The sequence below is a fragment of the Monocercomonoides exilis genome, assembly GCF_001643675.1.
Source record: "Monocercomonoides exilis strain PA203 chromosome Unknown scaffold13-1861174, whole genome shotgun sequence".
Taxonomy (NCBI): Eukaryota; Preaxostyla; order Oxymonadida; family Polymastigidae; genus Monocercomonoides; species Monocercomonoides exilis.
The window spans coordinates 88,488-109,646 of NW_027150558.1; the positions used below are offsets into that span (position 1 = coordinate 88,488).

The window sequence follows — 21,159 nt, forward strand, 5'->3', positions numbered from 1 at the left end:
TTTATTTTATAACAAATATCTTTTCTGGAAATGTTTAATTTTTATTTTTTCTATGAAAGAGTTCTCTTTAAACATTTTTATTGTTGAATAGTTTCAATAAATATTTCAAGCAAATGATTAATATTATAAATTTCATATTTTTCAAATACTTCAACGTTTGTCATCAAGCTTTCAGAAATCTTTGTCTGTATTGATTTCACCGATTTTTCTTTCGAAATCGAAATAAAATATTCATTGTTATCACCCAGTCGATTTCAATTGTTTTTTATTAAAATTTCTTTTTTCATATTGAGTTCTCCTTTATCTCGTCCCTTTAAAATGTTTTGCAATGAAATAAAACTCTTCATTTGTCAATCAGAATTGTCTTTAAATCTATTTATTTTATTGCATAGACAATTTCATTGTGTTTTGAATTCAATATATTACAAAAATAAGTATTTAATGTATCAAAAACTGAGCGGAAAAACATTTTTTAGAAAATCCGAATTCAATATTATTAACAATTGGGAAAGATCGTAAGTAAATTTTCATGGCAAAAGTTATTGCTTGCTTTCGCATTCGCTACGATAATACAAGATGGGGAGATAACGTATATGTCTGCGGTTCATTGAAAGAGTTAGGAGAATGGAACCCTTCAAAAGCTATCCAAATGGTTTGCAATGATTCATATTGGCAAGCATTTGTTGCTTTGGACATGAACACAAAATTCGAATATAAAGTGTGTTTTCTATCATTAGTAATGGCTGTTTATTTATATTATTATATTTTCTTGTCGTATGCTTTTAAACTGTTGTCAAACCTAAACAATATATTGTTATTTATTCAAAAATATATCGCCTAATATTATTTTACTAGTACTTTTTCAAAAGTGGAGATTATATTCGATGGGAAGAAAGAAGTCATTTCCGTTCATTTGACGTTACTCCAGGCGAAATAGTTGAGGTTCGTGATTTGTGGCATAACAAAGCTAACTTCACTGAGGATGTTGCATCATCATCACTGATTCAAGACGTTTGCATGCGTCGTGACAAGCCCGAGAAATTACCAAAAGTTGAAAGGCCTGAGGAAGAAAAAGTTTCAGTTGTTTTTGAAGTACCAGTTCCATTAATTTCTCCCCTTGAAAGCGTTCGCTTGATTGGAGCAACCAAAAAGAAACCTTTCTGGAGAATTGCAGATTCTCAAATATTGTGTGATAGTGAATCACCCATTTTTAGAGGAATCCGCACCTTTGATGTTGATGAACTTCCTGTGCAATATAAATTCGTTTTATCACATGATTTGGGATGGGAATGCGAAAATATCGAAATTGGTCCAAACAATGAATGCTATAAGCCAACTCCAATTGATATTACTTCTCCAGATGTCGTTGTTTGGACGCTTCAAGAGGATGAGCCAAAAGCAATCCATATTGCTCAAGCTATTAACACTCATTTGTGCAGAAACCCAACAGCAGGGCATGCTCAAATAATCTTCGTTGAATCGCCATCGTTCAGATACCCCAGTGAGCCTCACTTCCGTGCAGCTGGAGTTGTTTTGCCTGTATTTTCTCTGAGATCAAAGCAATCTCTTGGAATTGGTGAATTTACTGACCTAACACTTCTGGCAAAGTGGTGTCAGATGGCTGGACTTCGAGTTATCCAGCTTCTTCCAATCACAGACACAACCGTCAACGGCATAAGCTGGATGGATTCCTATCCGTATTCATCCACTTCTTCATTTGCGTTGCACCCAATCTACATCAATATCGATTCCCTGAAGCCACTTCCCGCAGATATCGCAGCTGATCTCCCAACACAGCGCGAAAAACTCAACAAGCCCAAAGTTGACTACGAAGCGACTTTGAAAACGAAGATGAATTATTTGCAGCGCATCTTCGACTTCCACCTTACTCATGAAGGCGGGTTTGAGAAAGATCCTGAGTTCATCCAGTTCCAAAAGGATTCTGCATACTGGCTGCCTTCGTATGCTGTGTTCAAGACACTTTCCAGCCAGAACAAGACGACAGACTGGAAGGACTGGCCAGAAGAGCTCAGAGACGAGGCAAATGTCAAGGACATTGTGGAGGAGATGACAAAGCCAACACATCGCCTGTATCGCGAGGTGCTGTTCCACATGTGGGTGCAGTATCATTTGGATCGCCAGCTGCGAGAGGCCAGCAGAAGATGTGTCAGTGAGTACCATGTTGGGTTGAAGGGAGACATTCCCATCGGTGTGGATCCGCGCTCGGCGGATGCGTGGTACTTCCGCAAGTACTTCAGACTCGACACACAGGCTGGTGCGCCTCCAGATGCGTTTTCCACACACGGACAGAACTGGGGCTTCCCGACATACAACTGGGAGAACATCCTGGCTGATAACTTTGAGTGGTGGGGCAACAGACTGAAGGTTATGTCACGCACCATGCATGCATTCCGTATTGACCACATTTTGGGCTTCTATCGCATCTGGCAGATTCCAAGCGATTGCAAGTCTGGTCTTCACGCTCGCTTCTATCCCGGACGGCTGGTCTCCGGATATGAACTGGAGAGACGCGGGTTGAGAAACACATTTGGCAGACTCACCAAGCCAATCATCACAAGAGAGCTTGTTTACCGCCAGTTCGGTGCAGAGGCCGAGGATATCATCAGCACATACCTCGACCCAGCACCACAAGGATCAGACTCAGACTTTGTGTTCAAGCCACAATTCCCCAATGAGCTTGCAATTCATGACTATGTGTCAGAAAAGAGAGGAATCACAAACTCCTCTACATCAGACGAACTGAAGGAGCTGGATGCATACATGAAGAAGTTCTATGCCCTGACCAACAGCGTGTGCTTGTATGAGTTCGATGGAGGCTATGCACCTCGCTTTGATGTGGCAAGCACTGAGTCGTGGAAGAGGCTTGGCGGGGACTGGCAGGCAGCTCTGGTGCAGCTGGCGAAGGAGTACTTCTACGAGTGGCATCAGGACATTTACGGCGCATCTGCACGCACAAAGTTCCCGAAGATGAAGGAAGCGTCGAAGATGCTCATCTGCGGAGAAGATCTTGGCTTGCTCACCCCGATCATTCCGCAAGTGATGCACGAGTTCAACATTCTGGGACTCCGTGTGCAGCGTATGACTGGCGACCCAAGTGAAGACTATTATCATCCAAAGAACTACAGCGAGGGCATTGTTGCCACCACATCCACACACGACATGCCTCCACTGCGTGCGTGGTGGCAGATCACCAACCTGAACCGCCCTGATCTCGAAGCATTCTACCGCTCTGGCGATGCACAGAAGGAGTGCCGTGTGAGAGACTGTTTCTGGTACAACACCCTCGGCAACCACTCGCCCCGCCCGACTTCTCTCCCCAACGACCAGCTGGAGCGTATTGTCGATATGCACATGTATTCGCCAGCTATGCTCACTATCCTTCCTTATCAGGATCTGGTGGCAATTTTGCCTGATGACGAAGTGTATCACCAGAATCCATGGGATGAGGTGATCAACAACCCAGACAATAGAAAACATTACTGGCAGTACAGAATGCCTTGCTTCATCGAAAGATTGATGGAAAAGACCGATCTGACTGATCGTATCAGAGGTAAAGTTGAAGACTCTGGAAGACTTCGCGTCCATTAAGTCAGAGGATGAAGGCATTTTCCATGCTCAAAGCAGCATGAGATTTTGAAAATAATCATTAACAAAAATGAATAATGCTTGTTGATTCGTCTTGAATATAATTTTTTTTTTTGATTGCGTTATTTTTACGAATTGACTTGTTTTTGGATATTTGATAAAGATTTTGATGGATTATTGTTTTTTCAGTCGTAAATATTACCTTTTTTAAAGGAGAGAACTTATCCATGTTTTTGTTTGAAAAATTAATGTTTGAATCAAGTCATTAAAGGAGTATTTATCTTTTTGAATAAAGATTGAGGAATTTTTAAAACTTAGTTTTGCGTATGAAAAAATATTTTTCTCAAAGAAATCGAAAATCTGTTTGATAACTGTTAGTTTAAATTTTTTGAAAAATTATTGTTCAAAGAATTGTTGCATATTCAAAGACTGCTTAAGGTGATTAATAAAGACATTGATTAATTTTCAAAAGTTATTAATATATGGCAGATCCTTTTTGAAATCATTCTTTCGTTTGAGATTTGATCAAAATATTGTTCTCAATGGGATTTTGATAAAAATGAGTTGAAATAGGGAACACTTATTGTTTATGATATTGCTATTGCAGAAACAATTACTTTTTTAAATCCCATTGAGTTTAAATTTTTGATCAAAACTCCAACGAAAGAATGATTTCAAAAAGGATCAGCCAACACACACAACTTATTTTTTTTATAATATGGGTTATTATTTATGAAATCATATTTTTTCTGTATAAGTTTTCTGTTCGAACATATCCAATGAATTTTTTCATAAAATGACAGTTAAGTGAAATGGCTTATTCAAGGTTTGTTCATCTTCATCAAAGCTTGAACATTTGTTTTTTTATTCAATTGTGATGAATTAAGCATTTGGATTCAAAATCACTTCCTTGCAACAAAAAACTTTGAAAAAAACAATTTCCCGAAAAAGGTTATGATTTTTATAAAATTTCACACTCGTTTATTTAAAATTCTAAAATAAATACTGCTTCTTTTTATTGATAATACCATATTAATATTGTGAGTTTCTGCTTTATTGAGACCATTTTTTTTTCTTCATGAATTTTATTTCTGACATTTTTTTCTTGTATTTTTCACATTTTTATGTTTTTCAAAAAAAAAATTCCATGAAAACGTAAGACTCTTGATGATGAGATTATTCGAAAATTTTGAAACGAACAGTTGCGATCTTCATTTATATTAAAAATTTGCTCCATATAAATTTATTTTTTCTCATTGATTTTATTATTATTTATAATAGTTATTTTTGTTGTTGGACTTATGAGAATGAAAATATTTCGGAAAAAGTGGATCGTCCCACCTGTTTTGATTTTTCTCATTTAAAGACAAGAAATTGCACGAAAACAGAGCTTTATGTACTCATCAGCAAAGGTCAGTCATTTCAGTCTTGTCAAAAGTTAATTTATCTTCAAACATAATCTATTTTTTTGTTAAATAATAATGATCAAAACAAACAATATAAAAAATTATTTATTCTGTTAATTATTTTTTTCCTTATAAACAAATTTTTTCTCGAAAACTTCATGAATAAGGGTATACACTTAAAGAAACTTCTTTTTTTTGACATCATTTTTCAAGAAATAAGTGTTTGAATTTGAAGTGAATTATTTCTTTTCTTTTAAAATGAAAATTGAAAAGAATAAATAGGTTTTTTCAAAGTCAAAACTGATGATAAAAAATGGACTTTATCTTCATTTAACGATGATTTATCTGACAGGAGTATGAAAAAAAATCAATTATCATCGGAATATTTTTGCAGGTCGTATCATTCACTTTTTCTAATATTCATTTATTGTCCATCGAATAAATAATTTCGATTGACTTATTTATTATGATGAGATTGTTAATTGATCTGTTTTAAGCAAGAAATTATTATTATCCTTTTCACCATTGAGATTATTCACAATGCAAAACATATTATTTCCACTCACATGAACTTAACAATACTATTTTCAAACTTATTTTTCGATATAAAAATATTCATGTGAAAGTCATAATTATTTTTTCTTTGCCCACAATTAATACTAATGACTAATTAAGTAGTCAGTAAAACACCAAAAATCACAAGAACAGGTTTTCGTATTAAATAAACATGTCTGAAGACTCACAAACATCATCATTGGTTGTTGATAATGGATCTGGTATGTGCAAAGCCGGATTTGCAGGAGACGATGCACCCCGCGCTGTGTTCCCAAGCATCGTTGGTCGTCCAAAGACATCAACAATTATTCTTGGATCAGGAGACAAAGAGTGCTACATTGGAGATGAAGCACAATTGAGAAGAGGTATTCTTGCACTGCACTATCCCATTGAACACGGTATCGTTAACAACTGGGAAGAAATGGAAAAGATCTGGCATCACACTTTCTACAACGAGTTGCGTGTTGGACCAGAAGACCACCCAGTGTTGTTGACCGAAGCTCCATTGAATCCAAAGGCCAACAGAGAGAAGATGACCACAATCATGTTCGAAACATTCAATGTTCCAGCCATGTATGTTCAGATCCAGGCTGTGCTTTCATTGTATGCAACAGGACGTACAACTGGTATTGTGCTCGATTCTGGTGATGGTGTGTCACACACTGTTCCAATCTATGAAGGATACAACTTACCACATGCTATCATCCGTCTTGATATGGCTGGTCGTGATCTGACTGAAATGCTGATGAAGATCCTCACTGAACGTGGATATTCATTCCGCACAACAGCCGAACGTGAAATTGTTCGTGATATCAAGGAGAAATTGTGCTATGTTGCTCTTGACTTTGCAGCTGAAATGGAAACTGCTGCTTCCTCATCAGCCATTGACAAGACATATGAAATGCCCGATGGACAAATTATCACCATTGGAAACGAAAGATTCAGATGCCCAGAAACATTGTTCCAACCCAACATGATTGGTCTCGAGGAAACAGGTGTTCATGAGAAGACCTTCCAATCAATCATGAAATGCGATGTTGATATCAGAAAGGACTTGTACCTCAATGTTGTTCTTTCTGGAGGTACCACAATGTTCAACGGAATTGCTGAACGTCTGAACAAAGAGTTGGTCACCCTTGCTCCTTCAGCCATGAAGATCAAGATCACAGCTCCACCAGAGAGAAAATACTCTGTGTGGATTGGTGGTTCTATTCTTGCTTCATTGAACACCTTCCAGCAAATGTGGATCTCAAAGGAGGAATACGACGAATCTGGCCCATCTATTGTCCACAGAAAATGCTTCTAAATATTTTGTTACTTTGTATTTCACTTCTTGTTATTGTATTTGTGTGATGCTATTTTATAAGTTTTACGTGTTTTTTTGTAATAAGTTAAGAGAACTTTTGTTATTAAAATAGATACCAACAACAAAGTTACAAATATTTTTTATTTTGATTATAAAAATAAAAAGATACGAAAATCAATAAAAAATTTTGGTTTATTTTTAAATTTATTTCATTCAAGTCTGATTCCAAATGTTTGCTAAAGATTGTTGAGGAAATTGAACTTGAACATCTGTCTCATCCATTTCAGAATTTGAAAGGGATTGTTGATAGTTTGAAGAATTTGTTTCATTATCGAGATTTGATTTTTGATGCATGCCTATTTCTGAAACAATGCTTTCGTCGGTCAATTCCAGATAAGGAGTAATATAATTCTGCATTATTGATCGTGCAGCAGCATTCCACGAAGCAATAGAAGAACCCGAAAGAGAAAAGATTGCAAAAACTCTATCGCTCGAAGAGCAGATTCCAGCAAGAGGGCGACTTCGATAATACTGAATTCGTGTCCACTCCTCCTTGACATCTTCCTCCTCCTTCTTCACAAACACAGCCTTTTCTTCTTCAGAGTCGTTGCTGCTCTCCACCAGCGCAAGTGCCTCGTCCACCCTGTCCTTCACTGCCTCGTCTGCTGCGATGGCGAGGAATCTGCCTTCCTCCAGCAGCAGGCGGAGGATGATGTGCAGCACCTTCGTCACCAGATTCACCTTCTCCTGCAGCAACAAAGAAGGCGACCTCCCGTTCTCCTCAGCGTCTGCTATCTTCTTCTCGACGTTTTCGAAGTCGCCTTGCATCGTAACCAAATAGTCTGCAAGCGCTGCCCCGACATCCATGCGGTTCATCAGCTGACACGCCCACGCCCCGTCAAGAGCGAGGTTCTCCAGCGTCCACAGCACCTCAATCTTCACTTTGTTGCTGTACAACTCCATTCCCAAGGGGCGGGTGGGAGTCGGCTCATCGTCATCGTCATCGTCATCTTCTTCTTCCTCATCCTCATCCTCATCCTCATCTTCTTCATCTTCTTCATTTCCCTCTTCTTCTTCTTCTTCTTTATCTTTGTCTGCATCTGCTTCCATATCTCCATTGTTGCATTCATCATCCATCTGAATGCCTTCTTTGCCATCGCTGCCAAATCCTTTTGAATTCTTCTTATTTTCATCATCCATGTTTAAGCTATCATAAATCCTGTCATCGTTCATTTCAGAATTGCTCTCTGCACCATCCATAGGCGCATGCTCATCTGCCTTCTTCTTCTTCTTCCTCCTCCTCCTCTTCTTCTTTTCTGAATTTGAAAATGGATCATCTGGTTCTGTAAGCGACAGTATGCCGTTTTTGTCATCGAGAAGCAGCCTGATAAGCAATGGCAGAGCATTTTCGTTTGCGATTTGATGGCAAAGGGCAGACGACTCTGCGCTTATGTTAGAAAGAGACCACAGTGCCTCTAAAAGAACATTTTCTGATGATGAATACAGCTTTTCGACAAGGATGTACACCATCTGAGATTCAAGAATGATCTACAGAAGAATTAGCGAGGAAGAAGAATGAAAAGAAAAAGGAAGAGAACAAATAGAAAGAAAAAAAAAATTCGAAAAATCGAAAAGTTTAAAAATAGAATAAGTTCAAAATAATCAGATGAGCATACTGTTTCGATAACAGAACCAGACAAGAGTGAAAGAGAACCGATGAAGTGTACAACGAGCGAATGCCAGCGCAGTTGATTTGTTCCATAAATGCTGTTGCAGATCTGCTGCACAGGTGTCACAACATACAAACTGCCAGACGCATTCGATGCATCTTGGCTAATTGCACTTGTGGTAACTGGAGTGGCCGCCAGAATCTGAAAAAAAAATGTGCGATTGCATTTCGATGATACAAAAATTTCAGTTTTAGAAAAGACAGAAAAGTCCAACAATTTATAAATAAAAGAAGATATTTTCCTGTGAAGTCTAAGGAACAACAGCAGCAGAGCATACACAATATGCGTCGAGCCAGGCATCTGACAAAGACACAATCAGCGTCAGTGCATCGAGTGCAGGCGTCATGTCGTACGGCATTTCTGTGGTGTTGAGGAACAACGAAGAAATCGGTAGGATGTCCAGCAAAATCATCCGAATGGAGTCCAGCAACTCCACATGCGCCTCCAACTCCGTCTTCGGCTCGGACACATCCTGGACCGCCGACGAGGTTGCAGTCAGCTCACTTTTGCTGTCTACCTTCTGCCGAGCTTTTGCCAAAGAACTCAGCCTGTTTCGCTCGACCTTCCACAAGTCAGTGCTTTTTCCTTCTTTGCTGGGGCACATAAACGGTTCGCTGACGCTGCTCAGGAAAAAGAGACAGGCATAGTAGCATAAAGGCGAAAAAGGCGCATGCTGATTTGGACAGATTACAGAATATGACTCCGGGGTTTTTGAAATTCTATCAATTGTATAACTTGCAGAAAAATGGCATGATGCAGAAATACGAAGAAGCGTTTGCTTCCCTGTTGTTGAAATGGACTTGACTGAGCAAATTGTTTGGGCTGTTTTCATAATGCTTCTTGCAATGGCTGCAACGTTAGTTTCAATGATATAAAAGTAAATATCTTTGCCTTCTTGAAGCATGTTTGCCAAAGTCCATAGTGATTGAGTTAATAAATTGTCATCCGTTGTAGCTCTTAATAAAAATTTAATGTGTTGAATTATTCCAGAAAATACAATTATCCGACAGTAATCCTTGCTGGCAGACCCAACTAAAACACATTTTAAAAAAATTTACAATGTAAAATTCAAACCAATGTTTGTCATTATTTTCAACACAGAATACACATGATCGATATTTGGGTCGCTTTGTATAATCTTTGAAAATTTGTCAATCAGACCATAGGAAATAATTGTAGATATTGGTATCTCTCGATTGCCTATAATATTGAGAGATTATTAAAAAAAATGCACAATATAGCAGGAATATACCGTTTGTAATGTGCATTAAACTTTTCAGAGCAGTTGTCCAATCATCGGAGTTTGAACTTTCAAGAAGTTCAGATACAACTTTGATTTCATTTTCCTAAAAAAAATAGCAACAAATAAAACTAAAAAATTAAAGACGAAGCGATTAAAGAAACAAACAATCTCTGATTTAAGTTTTTTCGATTTATTACCGTCAATTCTCATTCTTCTACTTTGAACAATAACTTCTTTCTTTTTCGATGTTCTGAGAGCTAATGCAGTGTATTTACTCGAAGCACGCAAATTTTCTTTTTCTTTTTCATTGGCAAATTCCTTAAATCGTAAGGATTCTCGATCAACCCGACTCCAAGTGGAGAAAAGAGTTGACATAAAAATGATTTGATCAAAACTGACCATACATTATTTTTTCAAATATTGAATTTGAATTTTCTATGACATTATGTCCCAATTGCAAAACAGAATGCACACTGGTGCAAGATCAATATCGCGTTTGCGAAAATTGCGGATATATGGTTTCTGATGGGCTGTTGTTGTCGGACAATCAAATCGATTCAAATGTTTCTTATTATCCGAAAATTGGCTCAACTTATGTCAGATCTCAAGATTTTTCAACATTTAGCCAAGCAACAATTTCTTCAATGCGATATCCAACTTCCATGAGAATTCAGTTTAGTTCGGTTCAAAAGAGATTTTTTACAGCTAGAAATATTTTGTCGAGATTTGCTGATCAACTTGGAATTCCACGCTTCATTGAACAAAAAACTCTTCAAAGATTAAAGATGTTTATTGATCCTCAATATAAAAACGATGATTTTTGCTCTACATCCGGCAATTCTTCGGACCGAAAATTACAAACGGAAAAACATTGCTTTTTCGTAACAGAGCTTAATGTTGCTGCTGTTTTGTTTATTGTTGCGCAAAATGATGCTTCACAGGCATATCAAATGAAATTCGTTTCGGTATGCTTTTTTTTTTCTTTGTTAGCATAAAATGTTATTTATTCATTAAATAAAGGAAACTTTAGGGATTCCTTTTCCTTTATTTTACCGAACAGTTCGTCGAATTTGCAGAAATTATCACCTGTCAGTAACCTCTCCTCCAATACTGAAGTTTTCTTCGCAAATTGTGAAACAATTGAATTTGCGAGGTCAATGGCAAATAATGGAGAAGCAAGAACTTCTATTCTCGCTAATTGAAGATCATGTTAGTGGAAAGGATCCGATAGTTTGTGCAGTAAGCTTATTTGTGCTAGTTGCAGATTTGATGAAGCTGGATTTCATTCCAGAGTCTTGGATTGTTGTTCATAGGCGGGAACTGAGGAATAAAAGAAATTCGAAGACACCAAAATTGAAAGTTTCAAAAGCAAAAAGAAAGAAAGAATTAATTGAAGATGACGATTCATTTTCTCTGTCTGGTGGAGACAGTTATCCAATTGCAGAAAAGTTGTACGATGAGGAGTGGATCAATTCTATCAAATCACAGAAAGTAGAAATCAAAGAACAAAACAAAAAGATATCTTCGCTAAGTCAAAATTCTAATTCGTCAATAGAAGCAATTGATGGTGACAACATATCTGGGTTATTGCCTTTGACTCATGAAGGATTTCAGGAGCATTCACAACCGTCTGCCGGTTCACCTTCTCTTCTTCAACCAGAATCGCACTGGCTTACCAATTCGACACCTGTCACATCTCCGCCTGTTAGCTACAGGGCTTTGAGTCCAACACAAATGAAAATAACAACATATGACGTTATCTGTTATTTGCATGAAAAACTTTCAACTCTAACGTTTGGGATTTCTTCCGCTTTCAAGCGCATTTCAGAGTTCAATGATATTATTATGAATGAAACCGAAGTTCTGCTTCCTTCTCTTTATAATGAGGCAAAAACAATTGAAGAAAAAAGACTCTTATTCAAGAAAGAAAAAAAATGGTTTATTGAACAATTTGGACAATTAATTACCCCAACAGAAAATGACGATAACTTGATAGAAAGTGAAATGAGAGAAGAAGGCGAAACATTAATGTTTTATGAAAAAGAAAAAGAAAAGCTTGATCTGGAGAGAGAAAAATGCAAGGCGGTTGATTATAAAATACCATCTGAAGTGCAACCAGCAAAGGACGAAGATTTAAGCGAGGATGAAAATGAAAGTGATGAGATTTTTTCATATTCAATGTTATTATCAAATACAGAAAAAGAGATAAGGAAAACTATAAACGACATAAAGTTAGAGACCATGCTATAAATGTTAAAAAGAATAAATTTGCACAGGAAATTGAGGACTTGAGTCATTTCAACATTTGTATAATGTAACCATGAATTGGATAAAAAAAGAACTGCAGTCATCCTACATGAAGGCTGCCCAAAGACCCAATCCGATTGCTCAAATCTGTCTTCCCTCAAGCTGCAATGAGGCAACTTTGCGCTGCTCAGTTTCCTGCCTGACGCGGTTCATCGCTCTTTAACAACAAAGCCACGTGTCTTTCCAGTCACGCGCCTATGTTGACACTGCTTACCGAGGGGCAAATCTTCAACGCAACCAACACTGGGATTGAAACAACCCAGCACCATTCCCACAACCCACATGGAGGGCAGGCTACCCTGACAGTGGCGCGCAACTACCACCTCCGATTTACAACATTGCGAATTTTTGGTATATATACCGAAAAAACGGCAATATTATCGAATTAGGGGATAGATCACAAATTCAAATATTTTTTATTTTTGAAAGCTTGATTGTTTAAAATATTTTCTTAAAATTTCTTAATTTTCTCGCTATTCGGTTCATTTAGTTTTTGTTTTTATAAAATTAATGAAAAATTGCTCGATGAAAGTTAGAATATATTTTTGATTATTTTTTTGAAAAGTTTAATGCGTATTAATCAAATAATCAAGATATTTGTTTAAATGTTGAACTTCTGTTTGACTTTTATGATGCATTTCATGTTAAAATTAAAATTGTGCAAAATAAAAGAAAAATTGAAGTTACAATCATTATTTTCTTATTTTCAAGTTGACATGCTCTCAGTTTCTTTCATCAAACATTTTGTGTTTGTAAAAATATGGATGATAATAAATGAGTTATATTTAAATCTTATAATTTCTATCGATGAATGATTATATATTTTTACAAGAAAAGAAAAGAATGAACCAATATGCATCTCCATCAAAGACTATTTTATTTAGGACGAAAAGCCAAAAAAAAAAAAAAATAAGTGAATACAAAAAATGTTAACTTGAAATGAAATTGCCATCTCTTGTTCATGCTTAACATAAACTGAGAAATAACTATTGTCCACCAAAATACATGAAATGATTTCTTATATACATCTACTCTTCTTTTTCTGCTTTTTGTTCAGTTTCTTTTTGTGCTGCTTCTTTTTGTTCTGCCTCTTTTGCTTTTGCCTGTTCCCTTCTTCTTTCTTTCTCTCTCCTTTTTGCTTCTTTTTTGGCCAGCTCTGCTGCTTCCTTCTCTTTCTGCTCTCTTTCTGCAATTTCCCTCTCTTTCCTTTCTTGCTCTGCCACAACCATCCACACCCTGATCTGCTCAATAAGCTCTTTGTCTTCCAGCGAGAATGTCTTCATCTTCACTTCCTCTGCCTTCTCAGTCTGGACACTATCTGAAGGTGTTGAAGAAGAGGAAGGAGCCAACGAAGATGACTGAGAAACAGAGCTCTCTGCATTCTCTTTGCTTTCTTGAGGCTTCTTCCCCTTTCCTCCACCAGGGGCATTCTTCTTTCGCTCTTCCACGCGCTTCGCCACAACTGTCCCTTCCTCCACTTCTCTCTGCCCCATCTGCACAAGCACTGCTATCTCCTGCCGCACACACTCCGGAATGATCTGCTTCGTGTTGCAGTTTGTGCTCTTCCACAGCTCCACCCGCAGCCCACTCGCTGCCAGCTTCATCTCTGCCCTGAACAACGCCCCAAGCACCTCTGCGCTCCCAACCTCCTCTTTCGAAAAGCCGATCGGTGCAACCATCACATCCGCCTTCCCTCTTCCCAGCACCCCTGCCTCTCTCAGCCGCTCCTCTGTCACCAGTGCCACCAGCCTCTCAAACCCAATCCCAAACCCAATGGCCGGTATGTTCCCCAGCGATGGAGACAGAATCCCAATCAGCTTGTCGTACCGCCCACCTCCAACACACGTGCCCTGCGAGCTCATCCCCGTTGCAGCGTCCCAGAAGCACCCTTCGAAGATCAGCCCTGTGTAGTAGTCGTGCCCTCTCGCCAGAGACGGGTTGAAGCACAGGCACAACGGAAGCGCTGTGCTCGATACAACGCCATAAACCTTCCTAAGCGTGCCAATTGCAGCCACAACTTCGCTTCGCTGAGGAAACGCCAAAAGTGACTGCGCCGATGGAGCATCTGATCCCGCTGCGCTGCTTAAAGATGAGGAGGTACTTTCGTCTTTCTCTTTCTCGTTCTGATAAAACGGCGAGTCGAGAATCATCTTTTCCACTTTTTCGAGCATTTCCAGGAATTGCTTGTGCAACGTTTCCGAGAATTTTGTGGTGGGTGCTCCTTCACCCGGAGTGACAGGCTGTGCAACATTCGGCCTGATTGCAAATTGATCCAAAAACTCCAGCTTGCTCACTGCTTCCTTGTTCACTCCTTTCCCAATCAGCTCCTCCTCCACCTTCACCCATGGCAGCTTGTCCAGCTTGTCAATGCTGCTGCAGCACGTCATCTGAAGCTCCGGTTGCACCCCGCACACACCCATCAGCGCCCGCAGAAGCACTCGGTGGTTCAGGAAGATCGTGAATGTCGGGGTGAGCGAAAGCGCCTGGAATATCTCTGCCAGGATAAGGATCGTGCGGATGTCGGGAAAGTCGGGCATCTCCACCCCGATCATGTCGAAGTCGAACTGCATGAACTCCCTGAACCTCCCTTTTGCCTTCGACACGTTCTCTCCCCGGTACACCTTCCCATACTGGTACCGAGCAAACGAACGCAGATTGTGCTGCGCTACATATCGTGCAAGCGATACCGTAAGATCAAACCGCAGAGCCAGCCGCTCGTGCTCCAGAGCGCCGCCTTCTTTCGCTTCTTTCTCGTCCTCGCTACCCTCCACCCTCGGAACAATATCGTAGATCTGCTTCGTCGTCTCTTCGCTCGCCTTTGCATATAGGATTTCCCTTCGCTCCATCACCGGCGTGTCCAGCTTCGGTATTGAATGCTTTTTGAAAACAGATTCAATCGTGTTCAGCACCCAGTCCCTCTTAGCCATTTCACTAGGTTCGATATCTTGCATCCCTTTGGGCGGCTTCAGGATAAATCCTTGTGCCACTTGCTTTCCTTCTGCATCGCTTGAAACAGCAGTCATTATGTTGATCATGCCCATAGCATTCATTTGTTCAATTCTTTTTTGGTCGTTTCAATGGAACGAGAATGTTCAGAAGGAGACACCGAATGTGAGAAAACAGAAAAATATGCATTCATTCGTGTTCTTGAACAGGATCACTGAAGCGATTTTTTATAATGAGCTACATATCTTTGTGTGTGGAGAGTTTTTTTATTTGCGAAAACAAGTGAAAATGAATTTTAAAGCTTTATCCAGAATGACATTATAGATTAAAGACATATTACAAAATGCTTCTGGCACCAAATGCTTCATGCTAATTTTGAAGGATTTATAATACGAATTTGAATGAAATTACAAAAAACTTGTTATAATTATTTGTGATTATATATTCCGAATATAAGAGAAATCCTTTAAAAAGATCAATGTAATTACTATTTATTCGAGTGGAAGCTTGTTCACATGCTGGCAGATTCCTTTCGAAAATAGCCATTTGAAGTGAGAGAGAAAAACAAAAAATTCAATAATCCGATCTACAAATTACTGAAAAATTATAAAAAGATACGAATAGAACATTTGATGGGAATGCATTGGATCCGCATATCAACTATTCTCAGTCTTTCATTTTCTTGAAATAATTGACGAATAACCAGTGTTGGATTGGTTATTGCCTTCTTTTGATTCCTCCAAGTCTATTGCATCAGACATTGTGAGCACAGCAGCTCCTGAAGGGAAAAGTTGAATGAACTCTCTTTTGAGATGTGTCAAAGTCGGTCTATCTTCTCCGTTTTGTGCAAATCAAGCTTATATTAACTGAAGAAGTTTTGATTCTTCAGCCTTTCTGAAATTCGGAATTTCACCATTAACAATCTTTTGACCTGCCACCTCACCTTCATGCTCCCTTAACGGGATGTGGAGTGTCAGGCACTCCCACAGCATCATCCCGATCGAGAACACCACCGACTTCTTTGTTGCCCCCATGTTCTTGTTGATCAGCAGCTCTGGCGCCTTCCACCTCAAACACTCTTTTCTGTTGTCATCGTCATCCTCAAAGGCAGAAGAAGGAAGAGAGTCTTCATCATCATCACTTGCAGACGTGATAACAGTCGACGATGAGATGGATGATGAATCAGAATCACCAGATGAGAAGTCAGAATGCATCACAATGCAAATGACCATGTGTTCTGAGAATAACACAATGTGAGGACTCAGATTAGCCAACGATTGAAGAGGATTTTCCATTTCATCAAATGAGTGAAGTGCAAGATTGGCCACCCAGAACAGGATCTGTGCTGCTGCAAGCTCTCGCTCCTCCAGAGTGCCAATCGCCATCAGCTTCTTCTCGTTCCTCCCATGAAGCATCATGAACAGCGAATCCCTCAAGTCCACAATCAGCTTCTCATGAGGAGATGAACACGCCATTGCATCCACCAGATTGGACATTGAAGAGGTGGTTGGGCATGGATCCTCCCCACGAACAAATGTTGAATCTGAATCAGTTGTTGAAGTGGATGAAATGGATGGAGATGGAGTTCTCTTCCTTATCTCTTCTTCTTCCTTTTCGTCAACCTTCTCCAGCATCCATTCAGGGATCTTATCTGAATCCTTTCCCAGAATGTATTCAGTCGATCCACTCTCAGCTAGCAAATGCTCTGAAGACTCTGAATGTTGCATGTTCGTATCATATACCCTCTTCTTCGTCCTTTCATCGTTCTTCTTCTCAGCCTCCCTCTCCGCTCTCCTCCACTGCTCTTCTGGCGACATCTCCATCGTCACCATCTCGAATGCCTTCGGATCCTTCTTCACTGTGTCTTCCACAATCACTTCAAGCTCCTCAGTCCTCTTCTTTTGCTTTTTCCATCGAATAACAAACAAAATAAATCCTACAAAAACAATAAAAAACAAAACGACCAACACAACCACAATAATCGGCCATGTTGAACTTTCTTTCTTTTCTCCTTCAACAAGTTTATCATTTCCTGTCTTTGATTCTGTTTTGTTCTTCAGAATCTGCGGAGAAGTCGCAGCCAATTGTTTCCCAAACAAAATCATCACTGACACCTCTGTTTCATCTGCAATTGCTGAAATATTTTCAGATGGAATTCTTCCAATCACTTCATTTTCTGATATGAAACTGTCTTTCTCAAAACGATATGTCTCAACCAACTTCACATCTCCTGTTTTGAATACAAGTCTGAATGACAAATCACAAGGAAGAAGAAGTGCTCCTTTGAATTTTATTGAAATATTGTTTCCATTTTCAATGAGGGATGCCTCTTCGAGTTTTGGAATGAAGAAAGATGATGATCTTTCTCCTGCTATTCCACCACGGGTGCATCCATCATTCAGAATCCAAAGCGATGAATTGTCTTTCACTCCATCTCCTCCTTTAAAATTGGAAATAGTCAATGAAGCAGAATCAGAGCAAATGATGTTTCGTCGAAGAGAAGGATATTTCTGAACAAAAGGATTGTTGTTGAAGAATTCTCCTTTCTCTATTGTCACATTGCCAGCAGATATGGATAATCCTCCTGACGAAGAATTCGATATTATCACATCCTTCATCATCAATGAAGTATTCGCTGAATGAACAAGTGATCCATTCCATTCGCAGATTTCTTCAAAAGAATTAATTCTGTCACTTTCCTTTTCTTTCTCAAGAACTCCAATAAATCGACATAAATCCATCAAAACATTCGTTGCATTGCTCACCTCCACAACACTTCCTTTTTCAGACAATGAAACACAATTCGTGCAAGTGCAGTTTGAAAGTGTTTTTTGAGCAGAAGTTGAAGAAACAGAGAGAACAAAAGGACCTCCTGAATTCCTTGAGCAGTTGTTGAATGAGGAGATTTCAATCGAAATTGTTCCTGAATTCGTACCATGAATCGCAATGATGCAGCCCTCAGACAGCTTCACTTCTTCGGTCACCACCCAATTAAATGCAACTTCTTTGCATTGACCGATCTCAAATACATTTGATGTTGATTCAATCTGTTCCAGTCTGAAATTTGTGATATTGATTTCATCTCCATTTAGCAGAAAAGTTGACTTCTTGAACGAAAGGAGTGACACTGAGCAGTTGTCAACATGCAGAATTCCATTTTCGATGCTCAACAATGTTGAATTGAGAACAATCGATTCAATGTTTTCTGATTGGCCAACCGAAGAGAAATCAACAATTGAAAGAGAAAGCTGTCCATTTGCTTCATGGATAATTGAACTTCCAGAATAACAAAATGACTTGCCAAAGTAAAACTTAACACTTTCGATCCGAACTTTCTCTGAAGTTGTGATAAGACTTCCCTCGTTGGTTATTGTTGAGTTCAGATGAACCAAAGCAGCTGAGGGAGATTCCAGCGAGTGTATGCTGACATTATGAGCACTGCATTCCCCAACAACAACTGTTTCCTTTGCGATTAGCAGTTGAGAATATGATGAAGGAATGATATGTTGAACTCCCGTATCCAATGATTGACATGGTGCATTGAATTCTCCACATTGCTTGCTGTCTGTATGATTTTCAGAAACTGAAGACACAAATATCGTCTCGCTCTGGTATTTCACAACCCTCAGCAGCAGATCTTCTTCCCCCACAAACGAGTCTGTTGTGCAGCCCCATATCGCCCGCTCCTTCACAAAAGGTGCTCGGAAGTCCAGCAAGAATTGCTCTTCAACAATTTGAGTCTCGATTGAGTGGCATCGGACATACACATCTCTTCCTCTCAATGCAAAATTGTTTTTGAAGGTGATATTCGACATCATAAAGTTTAGAGGATTCTCAGCTACAGATGCGCATTCCAGAAACAGCCACCCGCCTCTTCCGGTTGTTGAGCAGAAGCACTCAGAAATCGTACAAAAAGAGCAATCGAAACTTCCTCCCTCATTCAACACACAAAACATCCCTCCCCCCTTTTCACACTTCAACCCTCCACATCTTTTCATCGTTGTGTTTCGAATAACCATTTTCAAAGACTCGCCATTCAAATTTCGAATGACGGGAATATCATCAGTTGTGTTCTGGGTTATATCTTCAAATATATTCCACTCAATAACAATATCCTGTTCAATTTCATTGCTTGATTTTTTATCTCCACCTGAGCTCTTTGATATGCTCAACCCATTTGCGCCTTCTATATCGATTTGCTTCATCGTTAAATTTTTTAAATTCAAAATCGTTGAAGAAAACACAGAAATCACATCCTTTGAAAAAGGCAGCGATTGCATTGTCACTAATTCCAATTGAACTGTGCCTCCATCTGCCTTGATCAACCCATAGCTGATTATTTCTTCTCTGCTTTCTTCCATTTTAGTGAATGAACAGTCCTTCACAGTCAACAACGCATCACTTGAGCCAACATGCATCAAACTTTTTACATCACCAGTGAATGAAGATGACATCACAAAGTTTATCAGTTCGAAGTTTGTAATTCCATGGATCTTCATTGCTGCTCCTTCTGCTCCTTCAAGCGATGAGAGACACTCTAAAGAACACATTTCTTCATCATCCGATTTCACTGAAATTCCACTCACATCAACACTCTTCTGAAGATACCCTTTTCCAATGATGTTTATATTCTTTTCATTTCCTTTCGGAAATCGATCCAAAGAATAATCAATTGACAGGCAAGGATAATCTGAGAATCCACACACACTCACATCACAACCTTCGCTCCCAATAAATATCTCTGACCCAATCGCTCGCCAGAATAAAACCAGTGGGATGGAATTCGTTGTGTCACTCCCATCAAAACCTCTCAGCGAATCCAATGAAATATCAGCCAGCTGCTCAGACACAAATGGGAGAGAGGTGTTTGTGATGCTCTTTGTCAAGTTGGATGACTCAACAAACAGATCATTTCCATATTTGGCAGTATTTGGATTATCAACATCAAACACCGGTAATGATATCACAAACGAAGGATCTCTATCCATCAACTTCAATGCCATTCCTCCTCCAAAGTCAGATTTCTCCTCTCCAGTTGGTGCAGTACATCCTGTGAATGTGCATGAAATAACATCCAATTGCACATTCACATTATCTGCGAATCAATAACTCCCACTTTGTTTCATAGAAGAAGGGAATAATTCACCTCATTTGAACGCCATGAAAGTTGAATGTTTATAACATTTATTTGCTGTTAAATAAAAAATTCGGTCACTGCGAATTCAAGTGTTTGCAAACATTTTCCAACAAAGCTTTTCACATTGCCATCAATTTATTCCCCGTTGGCCATATATCAAATAAACTATTTTCAAAACATTGACTGTAATGCTTAAATCATATTTACTCAAATCCCTCTATCTGGATACACAATGTTGCACTCGTGAAAAACCGTGTGATGATTATATCATTTTTCACAAATCAAAGCTTTTGGTTTTCCACTCAACTTAGTAACTATTTTTATTTGGAATAGTGTTGTTTTTGATGATTGTAATAAATATATCTTTCTTTCGAATCTGCATTTAAATGATCACATGTTTTCGTTTCATTTTAACTTGCTTTCTGTTTGTCAATAAATGAAACCATGACTTTTTCTTTCTTCTCCATTTCCTATTTTTTCTTTTTCGTTAAACAATCATCATCTTTTTCGTTCAAAATACCAGTGCCTCTTAGCTTTTAAAAAGATGATGATAAAAAATCTATCATTCATTCGTTCAAATGAAAATAAAATTAAATAAACAAACAAAAAAATTTCAAACTAAATTATTTCAAAAGTATATATTTGAAAAAAATATATTTAACCCGATTTTTTCTTTCAAGTGATATCACTTTATTGTGTTCATTTTTAAAAATATTCAAATCAAATTTTCGAAATGAAAATTATGAACAAAAAAAAATATGATTTCAAAAATTATCACCCAAATATTTATTTTGTATTGATATTCAAATTTTATTAGTGCATAAATATTTCCTTTTCTTTTTCCCGCATTTATGGTATTCTAACTTTAATAAAAAGTTCATTATGCACATATTTCACCTCATCATTAAACATAAATAATAACA

The 21,159-nt window shown here is 38.5% G+C and overlaps 6 protein-coding genes across 6 annotated transcripts; 3 read left to right on the forward strand and 3 right to left on the reverse strand.

The window, feature by feature from the left end:
* Positions 1-529: 529 nt before the first annotated feature.
* On the forward strand, positions 530-3,929 carry MONOS_11349 (4-alpha-glucanotransferase; the record flags this gene model as incomplete). Its single annotated transcript, XM_067863872.1, has 2 exons — positions 530-718; positions 856-3,929. The coding sequence occupies 2 exons, from the start codon at positions 530-532 to the stop codon at positions 3,607-3,609; spliced, it is 2,943 nt and encodes a 980-aa protein (XP_067730599.1). The 3' UTR covers positions 3,610-3,929.
* Positions 3,930-5,671: 1,742 nt separating this feature from the next.
* On the forward strand, positions 5,672-7,128 carry MONOS_4129 (conventional actin). Its single transcript, XM_067874177.1, has one exon. It carries the CDS (start codon positions 5,740-5,742, stop codon positions 6,871-6,873), a length of 1,134 nt encoding a protein of 377 aa, XP_067730600.1. The 5' UTR covers positions 5,672-5,739; the 3' UTR covers positions 6,874-7,128.
* Positions 7,087-10,248, reverse strand: MONOS_4130 (uncharacterized protein; the record flags this gene model as incomplete). The annotated part of the gene is made up of 6 exons (XM_067874178.1): positions 7,087-8,421; positions 8,550-8,744; positions 8,881-9,452; positions 9,678-9,803; positions 9,856-9,949; positions 10,012-10,248. The coding sequence occupies 6 exons, from the start codon at positions 10,246-10,248 to the stop codon at positions 7,087-7,089; spliced, it is 2,559 nt and encodes an 852-aa protein (XP_067730601.1).
* Positions 10,249-10,252: 4 nt separating this feature from the next.
* MONOS_4131 (uncharacterized protein) lies at positions 10,253-12,480 on the forward strand. Its single transcript, XM_067874179.1, has 2 exons — positions 10,253-10,811; positions 10,867-12,480. Exons 1-2 carry the CDS (start codon positions 10,284-10,286, stop codon positions 12,094-12,096), a joined length of 1,758 nt encoding a protein of 585 aa, XP_067730602.1. The 5' UTR covers positions 10,253-10,283; the 3' UTR covers positions 12,097-12,480.
* Positions 12,481-12,931: 451 nt separating this feature from the next.
* On the reverse strand, positions 12,932-15,405 carry MONOS_4132 (putative histidyl-tRNA synthetase). The gene has a single exon (XM_067874180.1). The coding sequence runs from the start codon at positions 15,201-15,203 to the stop codon at positions 13,182-13,184; it is 2,022 nt and encodes a 673-aa protein (XP_067730603.1). The 5' UTR covers positions 15,204-15,405; the 3' UTR covers positions 12,932-13,181.
* A 551-nt stretch (positions 15,406-15,956) lies between these two features.
* MONOS_4133 (uncharacterized protein) lies at positions 15,957-20,225 on the reverse strand (the record flags this gene model as incomplete). The annotated part of the gene is made up of 3 exons (XM_067874181.1): positions 15,957-16,053; positions 17,026-20,149; positions 20,216-20,225. 3 exons carry the CDS (start codon positions 20,223-20,225, stop codon positions 15,957-15,959), a joined length of 3,231 nt encoding a protein of 1,076 aa, XP_067730604.1.
* Positions 20,226-21,159: the final 934 nt, after the last annotated feature.